We start from the raw sequence: 19878 nt of genomic DNA, 5'->3' as shown, positions 1-19878 counted from the left end.
ATGGAAAAAGCCGCAGAGACGCTGCTGGGCGAGCGAGATGCGTCTGGCTGCCAGAGCTCTTGGTTTTATATCCAGCCATGAGCAGGAAGCAGGGAAGCTTTAACGATAAAAAGAAAAATAAATCTTAGAATTCAGTAAACCGGTATTAATTGGCTTAAATTAACTGAAGTCCAAGTGAAGGGAGGGACTCTTTACGAGGGAGTGGAGCAATGGGACTGAGGGGTAACAGTTTTAAATTGTAAGAGGGGAAATTTAGATGAGATCTCAGGAAGAAATTCTTTGGTGTGAGGGTGGTGAGAGCCTGGCCCAGGTTGCCCAGAGAAGCTGTGGCTGCCCCATCCCTGGAGGGGTTCAAGGCCAGGTTGGAGGGGGCTTGGAGCAACCTGGTGTGGTGGGAGGTGTCCCTGCCCAGGGCAGGGGGGTTGGAGCTCAATGATCTTTAAGGTCCCTTCCAACCCAAACCATTCCACGATTCTGTGAAGGTCACGCAGTGTGGTTAAAGTGCTGGTGGCCTTAGGCTTGCAAACCCAAACCATTCCATGATTCTGTGAAGGTCACACAGTGTGGTTGAAGTGCTGGTGGCCCTAGGCTTGCGAGGAGAAAGGTTTTGGCCACACAGCACACGAGGGTGATGATGCTGTGGAGCTGCCATGCCAAAGGGAAGTGCATCACAGGCTCTGCAGCAAACCATCAGCACGGGTCTGTAGCAATGGAAAAACAATCCGTCTTTTGCTTCAGTCTCACTTTTTCTCCTCTAAGTTACTTGAAAATACTTGTGGGAGTGTCCTGGCTCAGAGAGTTTTCCCTGCATTGGGCAAGGCTCCATTCAATTTTCATTTTCATCTTGGAAGTCCATAATTAGCCTTTCCAGAAGTCAGCATTCACAGAGACCATCTCTGTTAGATGAATAGGAAGTACTTGGCACCCTTTGGGGGAAATGTATGCAAAAGATATTTTTTAATTTGAATTATTTATTGGTCTTTCAGCGAGTCACTTTGAAGCTGGTTTTGCTTTCCTTGTGAATGAGATGGCTTGCTGCAGGTTTCATCGCCGCAGCTATCTGTGAAGTTTAGGTCCCATTAGTTAAAAGTCATGTTTTTTGATGTGAATAAAGCCTTTCTAGCGTTGTTCCAACATCAGTTTGCATGCCGAAAGGCTCCTGTAAAAATGAATTTCTGGTTTCTGAGTATTTCTGGTTGTGCTTATTTCGGTTTGTTTGGATTTAATGGGTGTGTTTTGTCACTGAGCACCCCGTACCTGGCAGGGAAACCCATTTAAATCACTGCCAGCAGGGCTGTCGATACACCCACAGCACACATTGCCCAACACTTTCCATTACAAGACTTGCATTCTCTTGTTTATAAGTTTGAGGCCAACCTTATAGTTATTTTGACTGGAACTTTCCATGACATTGCCTGCCTCGGGCAAATTTTTTAAGAGAAGCTTCTCCTGAGGTGTTTCAGACATTTGGAGGTGATGAGGAGAACATCCGAGGGGAAGCTTTGCTCCTCTGGAGCACTCAAGCGGAGGGATGTGGGGGGATGTCCATGGGACAACCTGCCCGATTTGGGGCAAGAAGTGGGTTTTTATTTTGTTGGTCCAGTTGATGCTCAGCCCTGGCTCCTTGAGCCAGGTGAAAGTTGAGGCTGGAAGGCTGGGAGGGCGGATGAGGAGGAGGCAAGAGCATCCTTTGGGTTGCAGTTTATGGATGGTGATGGTGGTTTATTGCCAGTTCTTGTTGGGTTGCTCTGCTCCAGTGTAACAGTGGTCCATGGAGACAGCACTTTTCTGTTACTTATAGAATATCTCAAGTTGGAAGGGATCCATAAGGGTCATCAAGTTCAAATCCCATTTTTCTGTTACTTATAGAATATCTCAAGGTGGAAGGGATCCATAAGGGTCATCAAGTCCAACTCCCACGGTATAAGTACCTGATAAATACCTGGCAAGTCACCCCCAAGTATGAAGGTTGAAGGTGAATATCTCCATCTCTTGACCGTTTCTGCTGCTTTTTTCCTGCCTCGGGCAAATTTTTTAAGAGAAGCTTCTCCTGAGGTGTTTCAGACATTTGGAGGTGATGAGGAGAACATCCGAGGGGAAGCTTTGCTCCTCTGGAGCACTCAAGCGGAGGGATGTGGGGGGATGTCCATGGGACAACCTGCCCGATTTGGGGCAAGAAGTGGGTTTTTATTTTGTTGGTCCAGTTGATGCTCAGCCCTGGCTCCTTGAGCCAGGTGAAAGTTGAGGCTGGAAGGCTGGGAGGGCGGATGAGGAGGAGGCAAGAGCATCCTTTGGGTTGCAGTTTATGGATGGTGATGGTGGTTTATTGCCAGTTCTTGTTGGGTTGCTCTGCTCTAGTGTAACAGTGGTCCATGGAGAGAGCACTTTTCTGTTACTTATAGAATATCTCAAGGTGGAAGGGATCCATAAGGGTCATCAAGTCCAACTCCCACGGTATAAGTACCTGATAAATACCTGGCAAGTCACCCCCAAGTATGAAGGTTGAAGGTGAATATCTCCATCCCTTGACCGTTTCTGCTGCTTTTTTGCTCATGCCTGGTTTGCTGGGTCTGTCTTGATGACAGGTACCCATGGTCCTTCCTGGTCCCCCAGATCATTAATCCAGACTGGGATGCCAGGAAAACCAGCAGGAGCATTAAAAGCACCCTGCTTGGGTGGTTTTCTTGTTTGATGGCGACTTATATTTTCCATCCTATCAGTCAGTTTAGAACCATGTTTCTGAATTATTTAAATTTCTTAACCAAGATGTTGGCTGTCATAGGGTGATGCTGCTGATTCAAACTGTTCTTAGTGCTCCTTGAGACACCCGTGGCAAAAAAAAAATGAGAGTTTGGAAAGGTTTTTCCGTTGTTTTGGTCTTAGACTTTCCCAGGTGTCTAGCTCAGTTTTCTGTCATTTCTTGGGCATTTGGAAGGAAGGATTGTTTGGAGTGAGGGGCTGGAGGGTGGCCTGAGGTGGTAGTTCAGGAAAGCAGGAAGAGGTGGCACAGAAGATCTTGCCTGTGGCATTTCAACCCTGCCACGTGCCACCTTCAGCACCCTTAATAGTGCTCTTGGAGGTAGAATGTTGCTGCATCAAATTGCACATCTGAATGGGCTTGTGATTTAAAAAGGACACAGTTCTTTGCCAAAAAGCTGGTTATTGGTCCTTCTCGGTACTGGTGAGCGGATTTGTGCCCAGCAGAGGATGCTGAGCTCATTGCCTGATGTAGGTAGGCAGTGGAATTCCTGACATTAGGATACGGTCGTTGAACCTCCCTTATAAAAATCCATATTTTATATTCTTAATTGAAAAATCAATATTCCCCTGAGATGAATAGGCACCGTTCAGCTCTGAGGTATGTTGGGGTATGAGATGCCAAGCTGGATGCGCTTTCTTCTCTTCAAATTTGTCATTTTAAAGGTTTTGAGGGGGGTTTTTTGGCTGCTTGGAGGCTGTACGAGCTGTAAAGCTTTCCAAGGGGAGTGATGTGTGCTTCGGGATGGGGTTTGCACCAAACAGCACCACTTGCTCAGCATATTAATCCCAAATTTGTTTGGCCGTCTCAGCAAGCTTTTCCGTCCGTGAAATGTCGTCTTTTTTGGGTTTTGGGTTGGTTTTTTTTTTTTTTTTTTTTTTTTTTTAGTGTTGCATTTGGTCAAAACATTCTGTTAACCCTCATTTTTGTTGGCCCCAACAAAAGTCTGGATTTTTTGCCTCTTTTTTTTTTTTTTTTTTGTGAATTAAATAACCGTGGAGTCACGTTTGGTCGCTTTGCCTGCCGAGCCCACCGGCGCTGCCACAAATGCTCCCGTTTGGGTGGTGAAACCTCACCTGTGCTGTTCCACCTTCTTCCGAAAATGCCCATTTTTGGCTTCTGTCCTTTCCTACTCTCCCGGTGACTTTCTCTCGCCTTCTCACTTCCCTCCTTTCTTTCCCTCTCTATAGGCACCGATATTCTTTACATCGGCCCCGTCAAAGGTGAGCTCCACCTCAGTAGGACTTTTACCCTCTGCCTCTGGTCTCTTTGGCTGCGCCCTTAGTTTATTTTCCTGCTCCTCTAAAAACTTTTGACTTCCAAAATCTTTAAGCGACAGGTAATGCCGGTAAGTCTGGGGGCCCTTGGTATCCCAGGTGCTGCAGAAACGCAGCGGGGCAAGGAGTTTTCCTGGCGTGGGAGACCTGCTCCTTTTTCCCATGGATTTGGGCTGGAAATGAGTTTTCCATCAGTTTTTGCTCTCGGAGAAGAGCGGAGAGAGAGGGGCAGCTTTTCATGGGAAAACAAGCGGCGCCGTGTTTTCCCATCGCGGAAAGGAAAAAAAATGGTAAAAAAAAAAAAAAGAAAAAAAAAGGGAAGGTTTTTCATCCGCTGGCTTCGGGTTTGTGCCTGAGTTGGCTTGGTTTGGGAGCAGGCAGGGCTTGGCCGTGAGCTGACTCCAAGCTTTTATTCCTCTTACTGGTAGGAAATATATACTCGAGCCCAGGACTTTATAGCAAAACGATGACGCCGACCTACGACGCTCACGACGGCAGCCCCTTGTCACCCACCTCAGCCTGGTTCGGTGACAGCGCCCTGTCGGAGGGCAACCCGGGCATCCTGGCTGTCAGCCAGCCCGTCACCTCCCCAGAGTCCTTAGCAAAAATGTACAAGCCACAGGCGCTGCTGGATAAAGCCAAAATCAACCAAGGGTGAGTTAAGGATTTGTTTTTCTGCTTTTTTTCTTCCGTTTTTTTTTTTTTTCCCCCTACTCTTTTCTTTTCTTTTTTCCTTTTTTTTTTTTTTTTTTTTCCCCTACTCTTTTCTTTTCTTTTTTTTCCCCGATACGTGGTTTTTAAGTTGCATTCTTGCAAGCGACGTCGCTGGAGCTTTCTGTGTGTGTTATCCCCTGTTGACAATTTACAGATGGCTGGATTCCTCCCGATCTCTCATGGAGCAGGAAGTGAAAGAAAACGAGGCTTTGCTGCTCCGGTTCAAGTACTACAGCTTTTTTGACCTGAATCCAAAGGTACAGAGCTATTTATTTCACTTGTGTCTTGCAGGCAAAGGCCTTGAGCAAAGAATGCTCTATCTCTGATGGGTTTTTGTGTTGAAAATGGGTCTTGCAGGCATCAAACCTGGCTTTGAGTGCTCCCACATACCTGTTTGCTAACGTTTAGGTGTTGCTAGAGACTCTCCAAGGGTTCCTTAAAGCCACTCTTCTTCGGTGGCAGAGGCTTTTCAATCTCATTGCGTTGAAATAAAAGATAAAAGCCGTTTGTCTTGAGCCGGGCTCGTACGTTTTACAACCTTAATGTGTTGTGTGGGGGGTTTTTTTGTGTGCTGTGCTGTAGTACGACGCGATCAGGATCAACCAGCTCTACGAGCAGTCCAAGTGGGCCATTCTGCTGGAGGAGATCGAGTGCACGGAGGAAGAAATGATGATGTTTGCGGCGCTGCAGGTAGGAAACAGCCCAAGACACTCCTGGTTTGGGTTAAATTCAGGTTTGTAGCTTTGCAGATTTGTCTATTGATGAATGTGGATTAACACAGCAAGGGAAAAATGGCTGTAACTGGTGTTTTAAACCTCATTTCATCTTCGGTGGGAGCTTGGACTTCTCGTGCTGGTAGAAGCCGGATCGTTTCCCATCTCCTAATCCTCTCTTGAGCTTATTAGGTAATTTAAATACTTGCTGCTGATTACTGCTCGTAAAAAGGAACTTGGCCTTCTTTTACCAAACATGTTTATGTCTATCTTAACTTTTAGTTTTGCCCTTCTTAAAAAAAACCCAGCGAGTACAGTAGGTTACTGAACTGTGCCTTTCTGGCCCGCTGCCCCCCAAAACAGCTGGTGATAATCTGCGGCTTTCCCAGAACTATTTATTTATCTGTTTTATGAAATACTTGGTGTGATTTGGCATAAATGCTACACCTGCTATTGACTTCTGCAAGATGGAGGGCAGGCCATTTACTACGTGTGGTCTGGCGCTCCTCGTAGCGTCGCCGTAAGATGCAGAAATATCCCCATGAAGAGCAGGGCTCTCTGCTCCTATGGCCCCCTCCTAGGAAAAAAAAAGAGGGAAAACAGAAATATAGACTCAGTTTATCTCTCCAAGAAGTCCAGAGTGGGTTGGGCTTGGTCCAACTTGTGAGATTTTATGGATGTTTTAGTTTTCTGGGATAAAAACAGAGGTGTGGCTGATAGGCCAGAGGGACCTCAACAGGCTGGAGAAATGGGCCAACCTCATGAAGTTCAACAATGGGAAGTGGAGAGTCCTATCCCCAGGGAGGAATAACCCCTTGTGAAGCAGCTGGGCAGAAAAGGTCCTTGGGGTGTTGTTGGACACCAGGTTGACCATGAGCCAGCAACGTCCCCATGGGACAAAGGTGGTGAATGGTGTGTTGGGCTGCATTGGGTAAAGCACTGCCAGAGGGTCAAGGAAGGTGATCTTCCCCTCTACTCAGCACTGGTGAGGCCACACCTGGAGTACTGAGTCCAGTTCTGGGCTCCTGAGTGCAAGAGGGACATGGACATACTGGAGAGAGTCCAGTGAAGGACCACAAGGATGATGAAAATCCTGGAGCATGTCCCCTTTGAGATAAGACTGAGAGATCTGGAAATGTTCAGCCTGGAGAAGAGGAGGCTCAGGGAGATCTTACTAATATATGTAAATACCGGATGGGAGGGTGTAAAGGAGATGGACCTTCTCAGTGGTGCCCAGTGACAGGACCAGAGGCACAGATTGAAACACAGGAGGTTCCCTCTGAACATCAGGGAACATTTTTTTACTTTAAGGGTGACTGAGCAGTGGCAGAGGTTGCCCAGAGAGGTTGTGGAGTCTCTATCCTTGGAGATACTCAAAATCCACCTGGACATGGTCCTTGGGCAATGGCTGTCGGTGGGCCTGCTTGAACAGTGGGTAGGACCAGGTGATCTTCAGAGGTTCCTTCCATCCTCAGTCACTCTCTGGTGCTGTGAAAAGGTCAGGGTTTGTACCACTGACTCCTTGGGTTGAGAAGAACCAAGCTGATCATTCCTGACTCAACTGCACTCAGGTCTCAGTGCTTACTGGGCTCTGCTCCCATAGAGCTCCAGTTTTCCACTCCACTTCCCAAGTGTGGTGACTGCGTCGTGACAAGCCCATGGCATCTGGCAGGAGCATCCCAGTTGAAATGCTGTGCCTTGCCTTTCAGTACCACATCAATAAGCTGTCCATCATGTCCTCGGAAAACCACCTCAACAACAGTGACAAGGAGGTGGATGAGGTGGACGCCGCGCTCTCGGATCTGGAAATTACTTTGGAGGGTGGCAAAACGTCGATGATCCTGGTAAGGGTCGCGGGCACGCGGTGACAAGGTGGCTTGGGTGTCCTCTCCTCATCTCACCTAGCACGAGGTCATCACCCCGAGATGGGAATTTTTCCAGGCATCCCACCTTTTTTATTTCCTTCCTCTCCCTTTTTTTTCTACTTCTGCTTTTACAACATGAGAAGGTTACCCACAGCCCAGTGGAGCAATGTAGACCCCAATCATATTTTCTTAAAAATAATATTTTGTAAAATACTGAGGGGTAGTTCTGGTGGGAGGGGACCCTGGGCAGAGTCCAACACGGGCCAACACCGAGCTCTTCTCTGAGCCCAAAGTGGCATAAAAACCTCTTTGAGCACATGCAGGTTTTGAACCAAAGGCTTCATTTAAGCTGTAAGACCACCTTCTATTTTTTTTTTTTTAATTCTATTTTTATTTTACAGTTAATTTAGCAGGGAGAGCTCAGCCCATCCCACATTCCCAGCTCAAGTCAAGTGCAATATTCCCTTTTTTTCCTGCTGGGACCATAAGACCAAATAGTGCTGGAGAAATCCCAGGGGAGCGGGGGTTTTACTGAAAGCCCCTCCTGTACCAAACCACCTTCCTGGTGAAATAATGGAAAACTAAATTTACGTTATTTTGGTTTCTGTTCTTGCTACTGACTTTCCAAAATACTAAATTCTTCACACTGAGGTTTCTCTCCCAGTGTTTCTAATTCATGGCAAAGTTGGACAGTACTTAAAACAGCTGCTGCGATTTTCAGAAATAACTTACACTTAGGAAACCTTATTTTTATTAGACTGGATTTCAGCCTGGAGTGGGCTGTGACTGGATCTCAGAGGGTTTCGTATTTTTTTTTTTTTACCGATACGCTGTTTTAACACTGGTTTTCCACCTCTAAAAATGTAAAGCCCCAAAACTAAACTGCAGAGAAAGGGAGTAGGTTTGGTGAGACTTGGCCAAGCCCAGCTTTTCCAGGCGCTTTGCACATTTATACCATCTCCGAGTTTCGTTTTAAGTTCTTTTCAAACCCTAAAACCCCTGAAATTTTCCAGCCTTGCGCTTCATATAGGTTTTTTTAAGAGTTTACCAAGGCTCTGTTTGAAGTTATCATCCCTACTTAGCCCTGATTTACCAGTGCTAATTACAGTGGGGATTTATAATATTGACCCGTGGCTGCAGGGAGAGCAGCGCTGCGTCGGTGCCGCGGAAATAATGACAGATTTTAATCTCCAAGTGATCTTTTATAATTTCTTTGCAAAACCAGATTTGAAGCCCAGTATTAAGGAGCAGTCCTTGCCGGATAGGAGTGAAGAGGACATGATTCATCAAAAAAAAAAACAAACCACCAACCCATCCCTTTCCTTAGGGGTTGTTAGGCAGTAGCCATTTCCAGATGCATTCGAGTAATTGAATAGGGATAATGGGCAATTACTGGATTGTTTGTTTAGATTCTGCATTTTTTTCCCCCGTGGTATCTATAAACAGCATTTGCTCATCGCAGACAGAAAGTAAACTGTTTCACTACTGGAAGCTGCTGGAGCAGCTTTTTCTGCCCTTCCAAAAACCCTTTAGTCCCAGCTCGTGGGAATTGAAAGTGCCACCCGGTAGATATTATTGCTCAGCTGAAACGAGAAGATAAACTCAATATTAAAAAAAAAAAACAAAACTGGGGAGGGAAGAAAGCCTTTCTTTGGAGAAAGCCTTTCCCTGGAGCTGCAGAGCAGCATCTTTCCCTTTTGTTTGGAGCAGAAGCTCAGACTAAGGGAGGAGACAAATCCCTGTTTGAGCAGGAGCCGGTGTGACCCCCGGTGACCCCGCGGGTGGGAATTGGCTCCGGTGGCAGCAGGAATTCCTCAAAGAAAAATAAAACCTTGTCCTCTGCTTTCCAAACAGCGCTTCTGTGCAATAGATTTTTCTCCGTTCGCTTCTCCCGTGAAGCAGATGGGGCTTTCTCAGGAGCCTTCTTTTCTTTTCTTTGCAGGGTGACATCACTTCCATCCCGGAGCTCGCCGACTACATTAAAGTCTTCAAGTAAGTGCTGATGGGAAGAGGTGCTTAGGTGAAACTGGTAATGTCTATGAATAATTAATGGTCCTACTGCCTAAATATCCTTGGTTTTTTTTTTTTAAATCTCCTGGTTTAAGATCACAGCACTGTGTTATCTCATGTAAAAAGCCACCGAGCAATCGCTGTGTAATACCGCAGCTCAGAGCATCTGCTCTCTCCTGCTATTAAATCAATTTACTTCTGTATCCCACATATGATACAGTCCCTAAGCATCTCACGCTATTCCAAAAGAACCCACTCCACGCTGAAGTTGATCTTAAATATAAAAATCCAGGGTATTTTCCCACTATCACCACCCTGACAGGTAACACATCCCTCTGGGAGAGCTCACTGCGTCCCGTAGCCAGCAGGATGTGCTGGGATATTTCTCTAACGCAATTAATGCCCAGGAGGTGATCAAGCCATCCTAAAATTAGGAGTGAAACCTGGAATCCTTGCTCAAATACTTCTCCCAGTTCACAAGAGGCCGGATGAATTATAAGCAGCCGGGATGCTGCTCTGTCTGCCCTCTCCTTGCCAAGAGGAGCAGGTTAAGCTGACTCTGCTCCTCTTCCAGCTCACTCAGGATTTAGAGGTGTTTTTTTTTTTTCCTTATTTTATTTTATTTTGCTTTGACTTGGACAGGGGTTGTGTGGAAACCGGGAACGGCAGCGTCTGGACTTTTAAGTAACATTTTGGCAGCCACGACTGTCTTTTGCAATTTATTGCCTGCTGCGGCCGGGGGTTACGGTGAAAGTTCTGGAAATAATGATGAGATTTCACAGCGTAGCTATAGGATGCAGAAGAAAAGCTGTAGGCAGCGAAATACAGCTCTGGAACAAGCTTTTATTTTATTAATCGTTTGGTTCTGGAGCCAGAACCTGCCGCTTCTGTTCTGAAAAACTCTCTTCTCCCTCTCTGAAGGCAAATTAATAAGGTCTCTGTGTTCTTCTGGGTCTGTCTTAATTGGGGCGAAGTTTCGGGGCTGCAGCCTGTGCCCTGTGTTTTTTTCACCCCTTGAACAAACAAACAAACAAACAAAAAAATTTGCTCTGTCCTTTGATGTCCTTATTCCCCAATAAAATTAGGCACGGCTCGGGGAGCTAATTGCTTGCAAATTGGATGGACCAGTCGGTGGGGCAGGAGATGGAGCAGTGAGAAGCTGCTGGTTCCCTCCCCTCACCCCAGACGCCGGGGTTGGGATTTGAGGCTGTCCTGCCACGGTGGGGAAGCACAGAATTGTCATTTTTTTCCTAAAAATGAGGGCTGGGATGTATTTTATTGCCAGAAACCCGACGAAATGACATGAGGAGCTGGCCCAGCTTTGAGTGTGCCTCTTGTTGCACACTTCATTGGGGAGGAGCTGCGTTATATATCCCTAGTATGATATAGAAGTTATATATGTGTCCCTATAGTTGCCCAGTGTTGCTGCAGATACGTTGGACATTCCTCTTGCCCCTACCAGGGGGGTTTCTGCCCGTGCCAGCCAAAATCCCCTGCCTGCAGTTTAAAGGAGTCCCCCCCAAAAAAGCTCAAGGCAGTAAAAACACATTAAAACATCTTTAGAGAAAGATGCAAAGCAGAGGATGGAAAAACCTGCACGTGTAGGATGGCTTGGCCAGAGGTTGGTGAGTTCTTCTTGTAGTGGGAGGCCTTGGCTGGAGGTTGGTGACTTCTCCTGCAGTGAGAGGTGGCTTTCAAAGGAACTTGTGGTTGTAAAGTTTTCACAGGGCAGGGCTGTGTGTGCCAGGGCTTTAGGAGGAGGAAAACCAGCCAAGGCAGGAGGAGGTGGCAGAAGCCCCAAGCTCAGGTGCCCACCAGAGGTGTTGGAGCAATGAAGTTCAGGCAGACACCATGTTTCTCCCCCACCTCCCAAATTTCCTGGAGCAGCCCCCAGCGTACTTTTGCTTGGAAATGAAAATTCAGAGCCTGGAGGACGAGCAATGGGGGCCATACCATATTTCATCCCTACAGATAGAGGGTTGAGCAACTATTTCTGGGATGGAGAAGTGAGAAATGCATTGCAGTGAGAGGCTGTAGGTGCAGCCTTTGGATAAGGTTTGGAAATTAGGGAGGTGGTTAAGGAGTTCAGAAACTTGCAGCTCCACGAAGGTCCTGGGCTCATGGTGGGGTGAGCCTGGTGGTCACCTAGCTTTGCTGTGGGCTTGCAGCATCAGTTCTTCATCAGAGAGGCTGTGGCTGCCCCATCCCTGGAGGGGTTCAAGGCCAGGTTGGAGGGGGTTTTGAGCAACCTAGTCTGATGGGAGGTGTCCCTGCCCAGGGCAGGGGTGTGGAAGGAGATGATCTTTAAGGTCCTTTCCATCCCAAACCATTTTATGATTCTGTGATTCTTCTGCGGAGTCAAGCAAAACCTGTGTTTTCCATGGAAAAGAAAAAGTATTTAAAAAGAAAACAAGCTACTCATGCATGTGCTTGACCGAGGAGTCTTTTAGAAGTACCTCTTCCTTTCAGAGGTACTCTGATCAAAGAGGTTCCAGTTTAACGTGGCAGGTGAAGAGTTGTATTTTGCAGCGGTTCATGAACGTGTCTTATTTTTGTAACACAGTTCTCCAGCTGCATCCACCTTGCCCCAAATCAGTGGGGCTTCCATGGAGTTGAAGAGTCCCAAATTGTAATTGTAGCTCGATTTCTTGGCCCAACATTGTAGTGAAGGGATGGTGAGTGGGGAATGTGTTCCCCGGCAGGGACTCTCCAGGGGTGGGCATCTCCCAGGCTGCTGACTCCAGGTTTTCAAGGGTGAAATGAGTTTCCCAGTGCAGCAGCTTGGTTTAGCAGCTTAAACCACATGTAACGTCCCTCAACCTGTCTTGCAGGCCCAAGAAGCTGACGTTGAAAGGCTACAAGCCCTATTGGTGCACCTTCAAAGATACCTCCATTTCCTGCTATAAAAGCAAAGAGGAATCCAACGGGACTCCTGCACACCAGATGAACCTGAGAGGTAAGAGAATCATAGAATTGTTGAGGTTGGAAGGGACCTTTCAGATCATCGAGTCCAACCATCAACCCAACACTGACAAAAACCACCACTGACCCATGTCCCTCAGCACCACGTCTGCCCGGCTTTTAAATACCTCCAGGGATGGAGACTCCACCACTGCCCTGGGCAGCCTGTTCCAGTGTTTGATAACCCTTTTGGTGAAGAAATTTTTCCTAATCTCCATCCTAAACCTCCCCTGGCGCAACTTGAGGCCATTTCCTCTTGTCCCATCACCTGTTCCTTGGGAGCAGAGACCGACCCCCCTGGGCTACACCCTCCTTTCAGGGAGTTGCAGAGAGCGAGAAGGTCTCCCCTCAGCCTCCTTTTCTCTGGGCTCAACACCCCCAGTTCCCTCAGCTGCTCCTCAGGAGACTTGTGCTCCAGACCCCTCACCAGCTCCGTTGCCCTTCTCTGGACCCGCTCCATCATCTCAATGTCCTTCTGGTCGTGAGGGGCCCAAAACTGGACACAGCACTTGAGGTGGGGCCTCACCAGTGCCAAGAAGCATCAGCACCGTTGCATTTTATTCCAATAATTGGCTGCCTTTAGACTTTTTCCCTCCTCTCCCCGGTGCTTTTAAAGCTTTTCTTAAGTTAAACATTCCTGCTCCGGCAGCTACCAAACTGCAGAGAGCTCTCTTTTTTTTTTTTCCCCTCAGTGGAGGCAGGAGCAGATGCCAAGTGACCTCAGGCCTTGCAGGCAGAGCGAAGCCCGGCCCACGGGACCTTTTTGGGAGCTTTTGTCCTATCTGCTGTGACGGCACTTGTAAAAAATCTCGGAGGCGGCGTTTGAAGCGGCGCCCGGGCTGAGTGGGCTGGCTCAGTTCATCACCCCCTGGTGTTTGGAGAACCTCCTGTGGTTCTCTCCAGACATGGAGAGTGGGATGCCTACGCCTCGCCGCTCGCTATAGCCCAGCCAAAATAACGGATAGGGGCTTCAGGGTGAGAGCCAGCACCTGTCCAGCCACCTTTTCCTACCCTCTCATGAAAATTTTGGGGACACAGGGCATTTTTCAGCCATCAGGTCCATTCACAAGGCCAGGCGGGATCTGGGAGATGAATCCTTCGTTGCTTTCAGATCAGGTCTTGCTTTTTTCCCCTGCTTTTTCCTGTCACTTGGAAAAACAGACATCTGGCACGATTTTTGTCCCTGCTGTGTAGAGCATTCATCCCACCACAGGTGTGGCACATGGCCTTTGCAGCACTGGGATGCTGTTGGACACCCTTTAGTTGGAGCATTTTGCTTTTTCTTTTCCTCTTCTGTATTTTTGTCCCCCTTTTTAAAGTGCAGTTCTTCACACCCCCGTTAAACAGTGGCTCTCTCATTGCAGGATGTGAAGTTACGCCTGATGTGAACATCTCTGGTCAGAAATTTAACATCAAACTTCTGATTCCGGTGGCGGAGGGAATGAATGAAATCTGGCTTCGCTGTGATAATGTAAGTTATCTCTTGGACAGGCCCTCTCTTTGCCCTTTGCCCACCATCAGCTCACACTTGGATGTGCTATAATGTAAGTTATCTCTTGGACAGGCCCTCTCCTTGCCCTTTGCCCACCATCAGCTCCCACTTGGATGTGCTATGAATCATGGAATGGTTTGGGTGTGAAGGGACCTTAAAGACCATCCAGTTCCAACCCCCTGCCCTGGGCAGGGACACCTCCCACCAGACCAGGTTGCTCCAAGCCCCCTCCAACCTGGCCTTGAACCCCTCCAGGGATGGGGCAGCCACAGCTTCTCTGGGCAACCTGGGCCAGGCTCTCACCACCCTCAGGGCAAAGAGGTTCTTCCCCACTTCTCATCTCCATCTCCCCTTTTTCCAGTGTCAAACCTTTCCCCCTCGTCCTACGGCTGCCCTCCCTGATCCAGAGTCCCTCCCCATCTCTCCTGGAGCCCCTTGAGGGACTGGATGGAACTCTCATGTCTCCCTGGACCCTTCTCTTCTCCAGAGAACACCCCCAACTCTCAGCCTGTCCTCAAAGGCAGTCACCTGTGGCTGATCTTGATGTGTGAATCACATTAATCATCAAATGATGATGAATGAAGCCCATGTGTGAATTTGAAGTAGAAAAATCAGCTCCTGCTCTTCCTTGGCTTGGTCCTGTGGTTGTACGTTGCACATTGGCTGGGTTTTTGCCCCTCTCTGCCTCTGCTTGAGTCTCCCGGGGCTGGGAGGACAATAGAATCATGGAATGGTTCGAGTTGGAAGGGACCTTAAAGGTCATTGAGCGCCAACCCCCCTGCCCTGGGCAGGGACACCTCCCACCAGACCAGGTTGCTCCAAGCCCCCTCCAACCTGGCCTTGAACTCCCTGAAGTTTTATTTGGGAGGGGGGAAGGTGGTACCCCCACCCCTCTGACCCTCTGTTTTGGGGGCAGGAGACACAGTACGCCAGCTGGATGGCCGCCTGCCGCCTGGCCTCCAAAGGCAAGACGATGGCCGACAGCTCCTACGGCATGGAAGTGCAGAACATCCTCTCCTTCCTGAAAATGCAGCATTTGAACCCAGACCCGCAGCTGATCCCCGAACAGATCAACACCGACATTAACCCCGAGTGCCTGGTTTCTCCTCGCTACCTGAAGAAATACAAGAACAAGCAGGTAACGTGCTGGTCCCCTCTCCCGGCGCGGTGTTTGTTGGTGTGGAACCGTTGGTGTGCACCTGTGCCCGGCGTTGAACACTTGTGTGGTTTTTTTGGATGTTGTCACTTAACTCTTGGCTGCCAAAAATGTTATTACTAAAATGAAACGCCGACTGAAATGTGTGGTTTCCATCCAGCACCCGGGGATGGCACCCACCACCCTCATTACGCTGTATATATTACACCACGGTGCATGTCCACAGCCTCAGCAGCGGGGAACCATTTATTTTAGATACGTTTGGAATTTATTTACATTTATTTTAAAACTAGAGGCGATGGTTTAAAAGAGGGAAATGGGGTTTTTGCCCCTGCTGATACCGAGCGATGGTGCAGCAAAGCTCAGCTCGTCTCTCCCCGTGCAGACGTAGAAGGAAAGAGACAAAAATCAGTGCCCGGTGCTGGGATTTAAAACCCCTTCCCGTGCCCGGAATCCCTGCAGAAATCCTCAGGATCAGCGGAGTGGCAGTTGCTTGTGGTGCTTTACCCACATGCTTGGCTCTTAATTTGGTTTGCATATTTCTCTCTTTGCTTTTCCACCGCTTCCACACGCCATGACTTTGTGCTTGAACCCCCCACCTCCCCAAAACGCTCCATTCTGGTCCCTGCCTGACAGGGCTGGACTGTTCCACGCTGGAAATCAAATGCCTGACTTTCTGAAAGGCGTTATATGTCAGGACAGCAGCAAAAAAATAATAAAATAATAAGTCAGGCATTGGCCTTTTGGGTGACTTCATCCTTCAGCTGGAGCTTCGGGCTGGCTGCGGCCGGGTCCTGTTTCTCCAAACCCAGAAGAAGGCTGCGAGTCAGAGAGGCAGGAAAAATACAACTTTTTATTGGCACGGCACGACGGTTTCCTGGCAGTGGAGTCATATTTTATATAGCCCTTATTATTCTCCTGAATAAGCCTTTCTATCCACTTGGATGGAGGAGAGGCTGCATAAATATACCGTTTTAACATATATAGAAAATACCTTCTAGGCTTGAACTGGGTAAAATGGAGGCACCTGGAAAAATATTAGCTCGCAGAACTTGCTCACCCTGCAGGTGCCCTCGTTAGGAAAATAACCTCCCTTGAAACACAGGGACAGGCACAAGCCCTCACCCTGCTCCAAGCCAGGCTAATAGCCACGATGCCTGGGTGGACATCAGCTGAAGAGCAGATTTTGGCTTTTTCTTGATGGCCAGAGGCAGAGCTTGCGGCAGCGGAGGATGTTTGTGAGGGATGGAGGCCGAGGGAATGCGAGGAATTCGGCCACGAGGGTCTCTCCTCGCCCTGGCACTGGGAGAAGGAGGAGGAGGAGGAGGAGGTTGTGCAGCCCACAGACGGCGCCGAAATGGGAATTGGCAGTGGACCTTGCTGGAGGATTTATAGATGCTTTTGGTCCCACAGCAGCCCTGGAGCCGCTCGGGTGGAGCTTGTCTCCACGTGCCCTCGCAGCAGCCGTGGGTTGGGTTTGGGGAGTGCCAAATTGGAAATGCTAAAGAAAAAACAACAAAAAAACCAACCCAAAATCAGCGTTTTCACAGTTCTCGGGTGCCTCGATGGGGTTTGGTGTCGGAGCGGCCTCCAGCCACCTTTGCAAGGGCAGATGCATCCCTGGGAAGCCCAGCTGATGTTATCCTCCAGCCAGTTCCTACCCCAAGTGGCATCCCCTGCATTTCATAGAATCACAGAGTGGTTTGGGTTGGAAAGGACATTAAAGATCATCCCGTTCCAACCCCCTGCCCTGGGCAGGGACACCTCCCACCAGACCAGGTTGCTCCAAGCCCCCTCCAACCTGGCCTTGAACCCCTCCAGGGATGGGGCAGCCACAGCTTCTCTGGGCAACCTGGGCCAGGCTCTCACCACCCTCACAGGCAACAATTTCTTCCTAATATCTCATTTAAATCTCCCCTTTTTCAGTTTGAAGCCATTACCCCTCATCCTGTGGCTCCCCTCCCTGATCCAGAGTCCCTCCCCATCTCTCCTGGAGCCCCTTGAGGGACTGGAAGGGGCTCTAAGGTCTCCCCGGAGCCTTCTCTTCTCCAGGCTGAGAAATAGAAAGGATCTATTGAGCTAACAGTGAGCTTTTGAGCCTCCTGTTGAGCTTCCTCTGCGAGTAAATGGGCTTGAGTTTTGTGCTGGGGCATGGAGAAGAGCGTGAGGACACGAATTCTCCTCGGAGCCGGCAGCTTCTCCCTCCCCTTCATCCACCAGCAGGACCAAAAACCATCCCCAGGACCCAAACCATCTCTCCAGGGTGGGTGCCCACCAGCCAGGACCACGCCGGTGCCCGGGGCTGGTGCGAGCAGCAGATCTGCCTGCTTGTCCCCTCTCCATCCTTCCCATTACTTTGGCTGCTTTTCTGCCTGAGAAATTATGCATGTGGATTATTTTTTTTTTTGCTTGAACTTTGGTTTGCAGTTAATTTACACTTTTTTCTTTGCTTTGTTGCCATTATTTCTGATCGCTTTTTTTTTTCTTTCTGCTTCCTTTTCTTTTTTTTTTTTTCTTTTTCTTCGCCTTGCCATCTACAGCCAGGCTATGTAAGAGACTTGGTAAGTGACAGCAACGATAAAATTAAGCTCAATTTTAAGATATAAAAGCTAAAATAGTCTAGAGCCCCCTTTAGTTTGGAGAGCGGCAATGAATAGACTAACAAAACCCACCCCCCCCACACCCTACCCCTGGAGGAACTTGGGCCCTCTTTGGTTTTTCTTATGGTCCCTGGTGATTTTTGCTGCAAAACTGGAAACTCTACACCAGAAATTTGCCCTGTGTTTTGCTCACACCCTGCACTTTTAAACCCAAACGAGCCTCCAGACAGCCCCCATCTCTATTTGCTCTTACGCGTCTGGAGATACGGAGCCAAAGCAGCTCCACGTCCCTCAGCCTTTGAGCGGGTGGTGGCTGAAATACATCCTCGGGGTAGAAATTACCCATTTTCGGCGTTGTTTGCATCCCAAATTCCTCCCGAGTCGTTACCTGCTCGTCCCTAACGAGCCCCCCCACCCTGGCCTAACGCCCGTCTCTCTGCAGATCACCGCCCGCATCCTGGAAGCCCACCAGAACGTGGCTCAGATGAGTCTCATCGAGGCCAAGATGCGGTTCATTCAAGCCTGGCAGTCGCTGCCGGAGTTCGGCATCACGCATTTCATCGCAAGGTCGGTGGCTCTGAAGAAAAGGGGGGGGAATTTCATCAATAAATCCATGGAACACGTTAAATACGCGGCGCGTCCTTCGCTGGGGATGCTGCACCGGCCGTGAAATTAAAAGCATTAATTGCATCGACTTACAAAATTGATTTTATACGCTGAATTTATGAATTTATCGTGCATTTATTCATCCCTTGCCCCCTGTCTGTAGGTTCCAGGGGGGCAAGAAGGAGGAGCTGATCGGCATCGCCTACAACCGGCTCATCCGGATGGACGCCAGCACGGGCGACGCCGTCAAAACCTGGCGCTTCAGCAACATGAAGCAGTGGAACGTCAACTGGGAGATCAAAATGGTGAGTTTCCCCACTTTGGCCAACCACCTCGGCCTTGGTGGACAACAGGATGCCCAGGAGCCAGCAATGGGCCCTTGGGGCCAAGAAGGCCAATGGCATCCTGGGGGGCATCAGGAAGAGTGTGACCAGCAGGTGGAGGGAGGTCATCCTGCCCCTCTGCTCTGCCCTGGGGAGGGCCCATCTGGAGCACTGGGACCAGTTCTGGGCTCCCCAGTTCCAGAAGGACAGGGAACTGCTGGAGAGGGGACAGCAGAGGGCTACAGAGATGATGAGGGGCCTGGAGCATCTCCCTTACGAGGAAAGGCTGAGGGACTTGGGTCTTTTTAGTCTGGAGAAGACTGATCAACACAACGCCTATAAATGCTTAAAGGGTGGGTGTCAGGAGGATGGGGCCAGTCTTTTTTCAGTGGTGCCCAGGGACAGGACAAGAGGAAATGGGCACAAACTTGAATGTTAGAAGTTCCACCTAAACATGAGGAGGAACTTCTTCACTTTGAGGGTGGCAGAGCCCTGGCAGAGGCTGCCCAGAGAGGTGGTGGAGTCTCCTTCTCTGGAGACATTCAAACCCCACCTGGACACGTTCCTGTGCAACCTCCTCTGGGTGGAGCTGCTTTGGCAGGGGTTGGACTAGATGATCTCCAGAGGTCCCTTCCAACCCCGTGTGATTCTGTGCTTCTGTGGGTTAAGAGAAAAGAGAAATGGGGCAAAAAGAGAAGGGGGTGTGTGGGTGGAACCCCCTGTAGATGTAACCCTGCTGTGTTTGCCCCCCCCAGGTGACGGTGGAGTTTGCGGACGACGTGCGGGTGTCCTTCATCTGCACGGAGGTGGATTGCAAAGTGGTTCACGAGTTCATTGGTGGCTACATCTTCCTGTCCACGCGGGCCAAGGACCAGAACGAGAGCTTAGACGAGGAGATGTTCTACAAACTGACCAGCGGTTGGGTGTGAGGCCCCACCTACTGCCCACCCAGAGGAAACCCCATGGCCATATTAATATTTAACTTTAAAAAGCTGTCCTTTGAAATATGCTGCTTAATAAAGTAAGCTTGAAATGTATCTTTTTTTTTTTTAAATTTTTTTTTTTTTTTTTTTTTTTTTCGCATTACCAGACCAGTTAATCTGTGTGCACTAATGAGCACTTCTGTTAATTTGCTATAACAAGCCCGTGGCCGGGTCGGGTGATCCTGCCGCTCGCCGGCCCTTGGGATCCAGAATCCCATGGATTCCAGATCAGGAATAAGATTTGACTGACTTTTTAAACCAGCCAATTTTCCAAGAGAACTCGAAGCCATCTCCTCCTAAAGCCATCCGGGGCGGAAACCTATATGAAGTCTATTTATCATGTTTTAATGCATGAGTGGGTTTTTTGTTTGTTTTTTTTTCCCTTTTTTTTTTTTTTTTCCTTTTTTGGTGTTTTTTATT

At 48.8% G+C, this 19878-nt stretch overlaps 1 protein-coding gene across 1 annotated transcript in view; it reads left to right on the top strand.

The window, feature by feature from the left end:
- Positions 1-19512, top strand: part of FERMT2 (fermitin family member 2) — a 55373-nt gene extending 35861 nt beyond the window's left edge. Inside the window, exons 5-17 of the mRNA XM_014936776.1 lie at positions 3949-3981; positions 4464-4689; positions 4904-5006; positions 5332-5439; positions 7172-7306; positions 9270-9319; positions 12169-12293; positions 13663-13769; positions 14707-14928; positions 17487-17507; positions 17989-18113; positions 18316-18457; positions 19231-19512. Of these exons, the coding sequence (XP_014792262.1) occupies positions 3949-3981; positions 4464-4689; positions 4904-5006; positions 5332-5439; positions 7172-7306; positions 9270-9319; positions 12169-12293; positions 13663-13769; positions 14707-14928; positions 17487-17507; positions 17989-18113; positions 18316-18457; positions 19231-19404 (1571 nt within the window). The 3' untranslated portion in view covers positions 19405-19512. The remainder of the gene's footprint in view (positions 1-3948; positions 3982-4463; positions 4690-4903; positions 5007-5331; positions 5440-7171; positions 7307-9269; positions 9320-12168; positions 12294-13662; positions 13770-14706; positions 14929-17486; positions 17508-17988; positions 18114-18315; positions 18458-19230) is intronic.
- The last annotated feature ends 366 nt before the right edge of the window (positions 19513-19878 follow it).

This window comes from Calidris pugnax, unplaced genomic scaffold (assembly GCF_001431845.1).
Source record: "Calidris pugnax isolate Ruff unplaced genomic scaffold, ASM143184v1 scaffold10, whole genome shotgun sequence".
NCBI lineage: Eukaryota > Metazoa > Chordata > Aves > Charadriiformes > Scolopacidae > Calidris > Calidris pugnax.
Note: the sequence above shows the minus strand (reverse complement) of the source record. Positions and strands in the feature narration are given on the sequence as shown.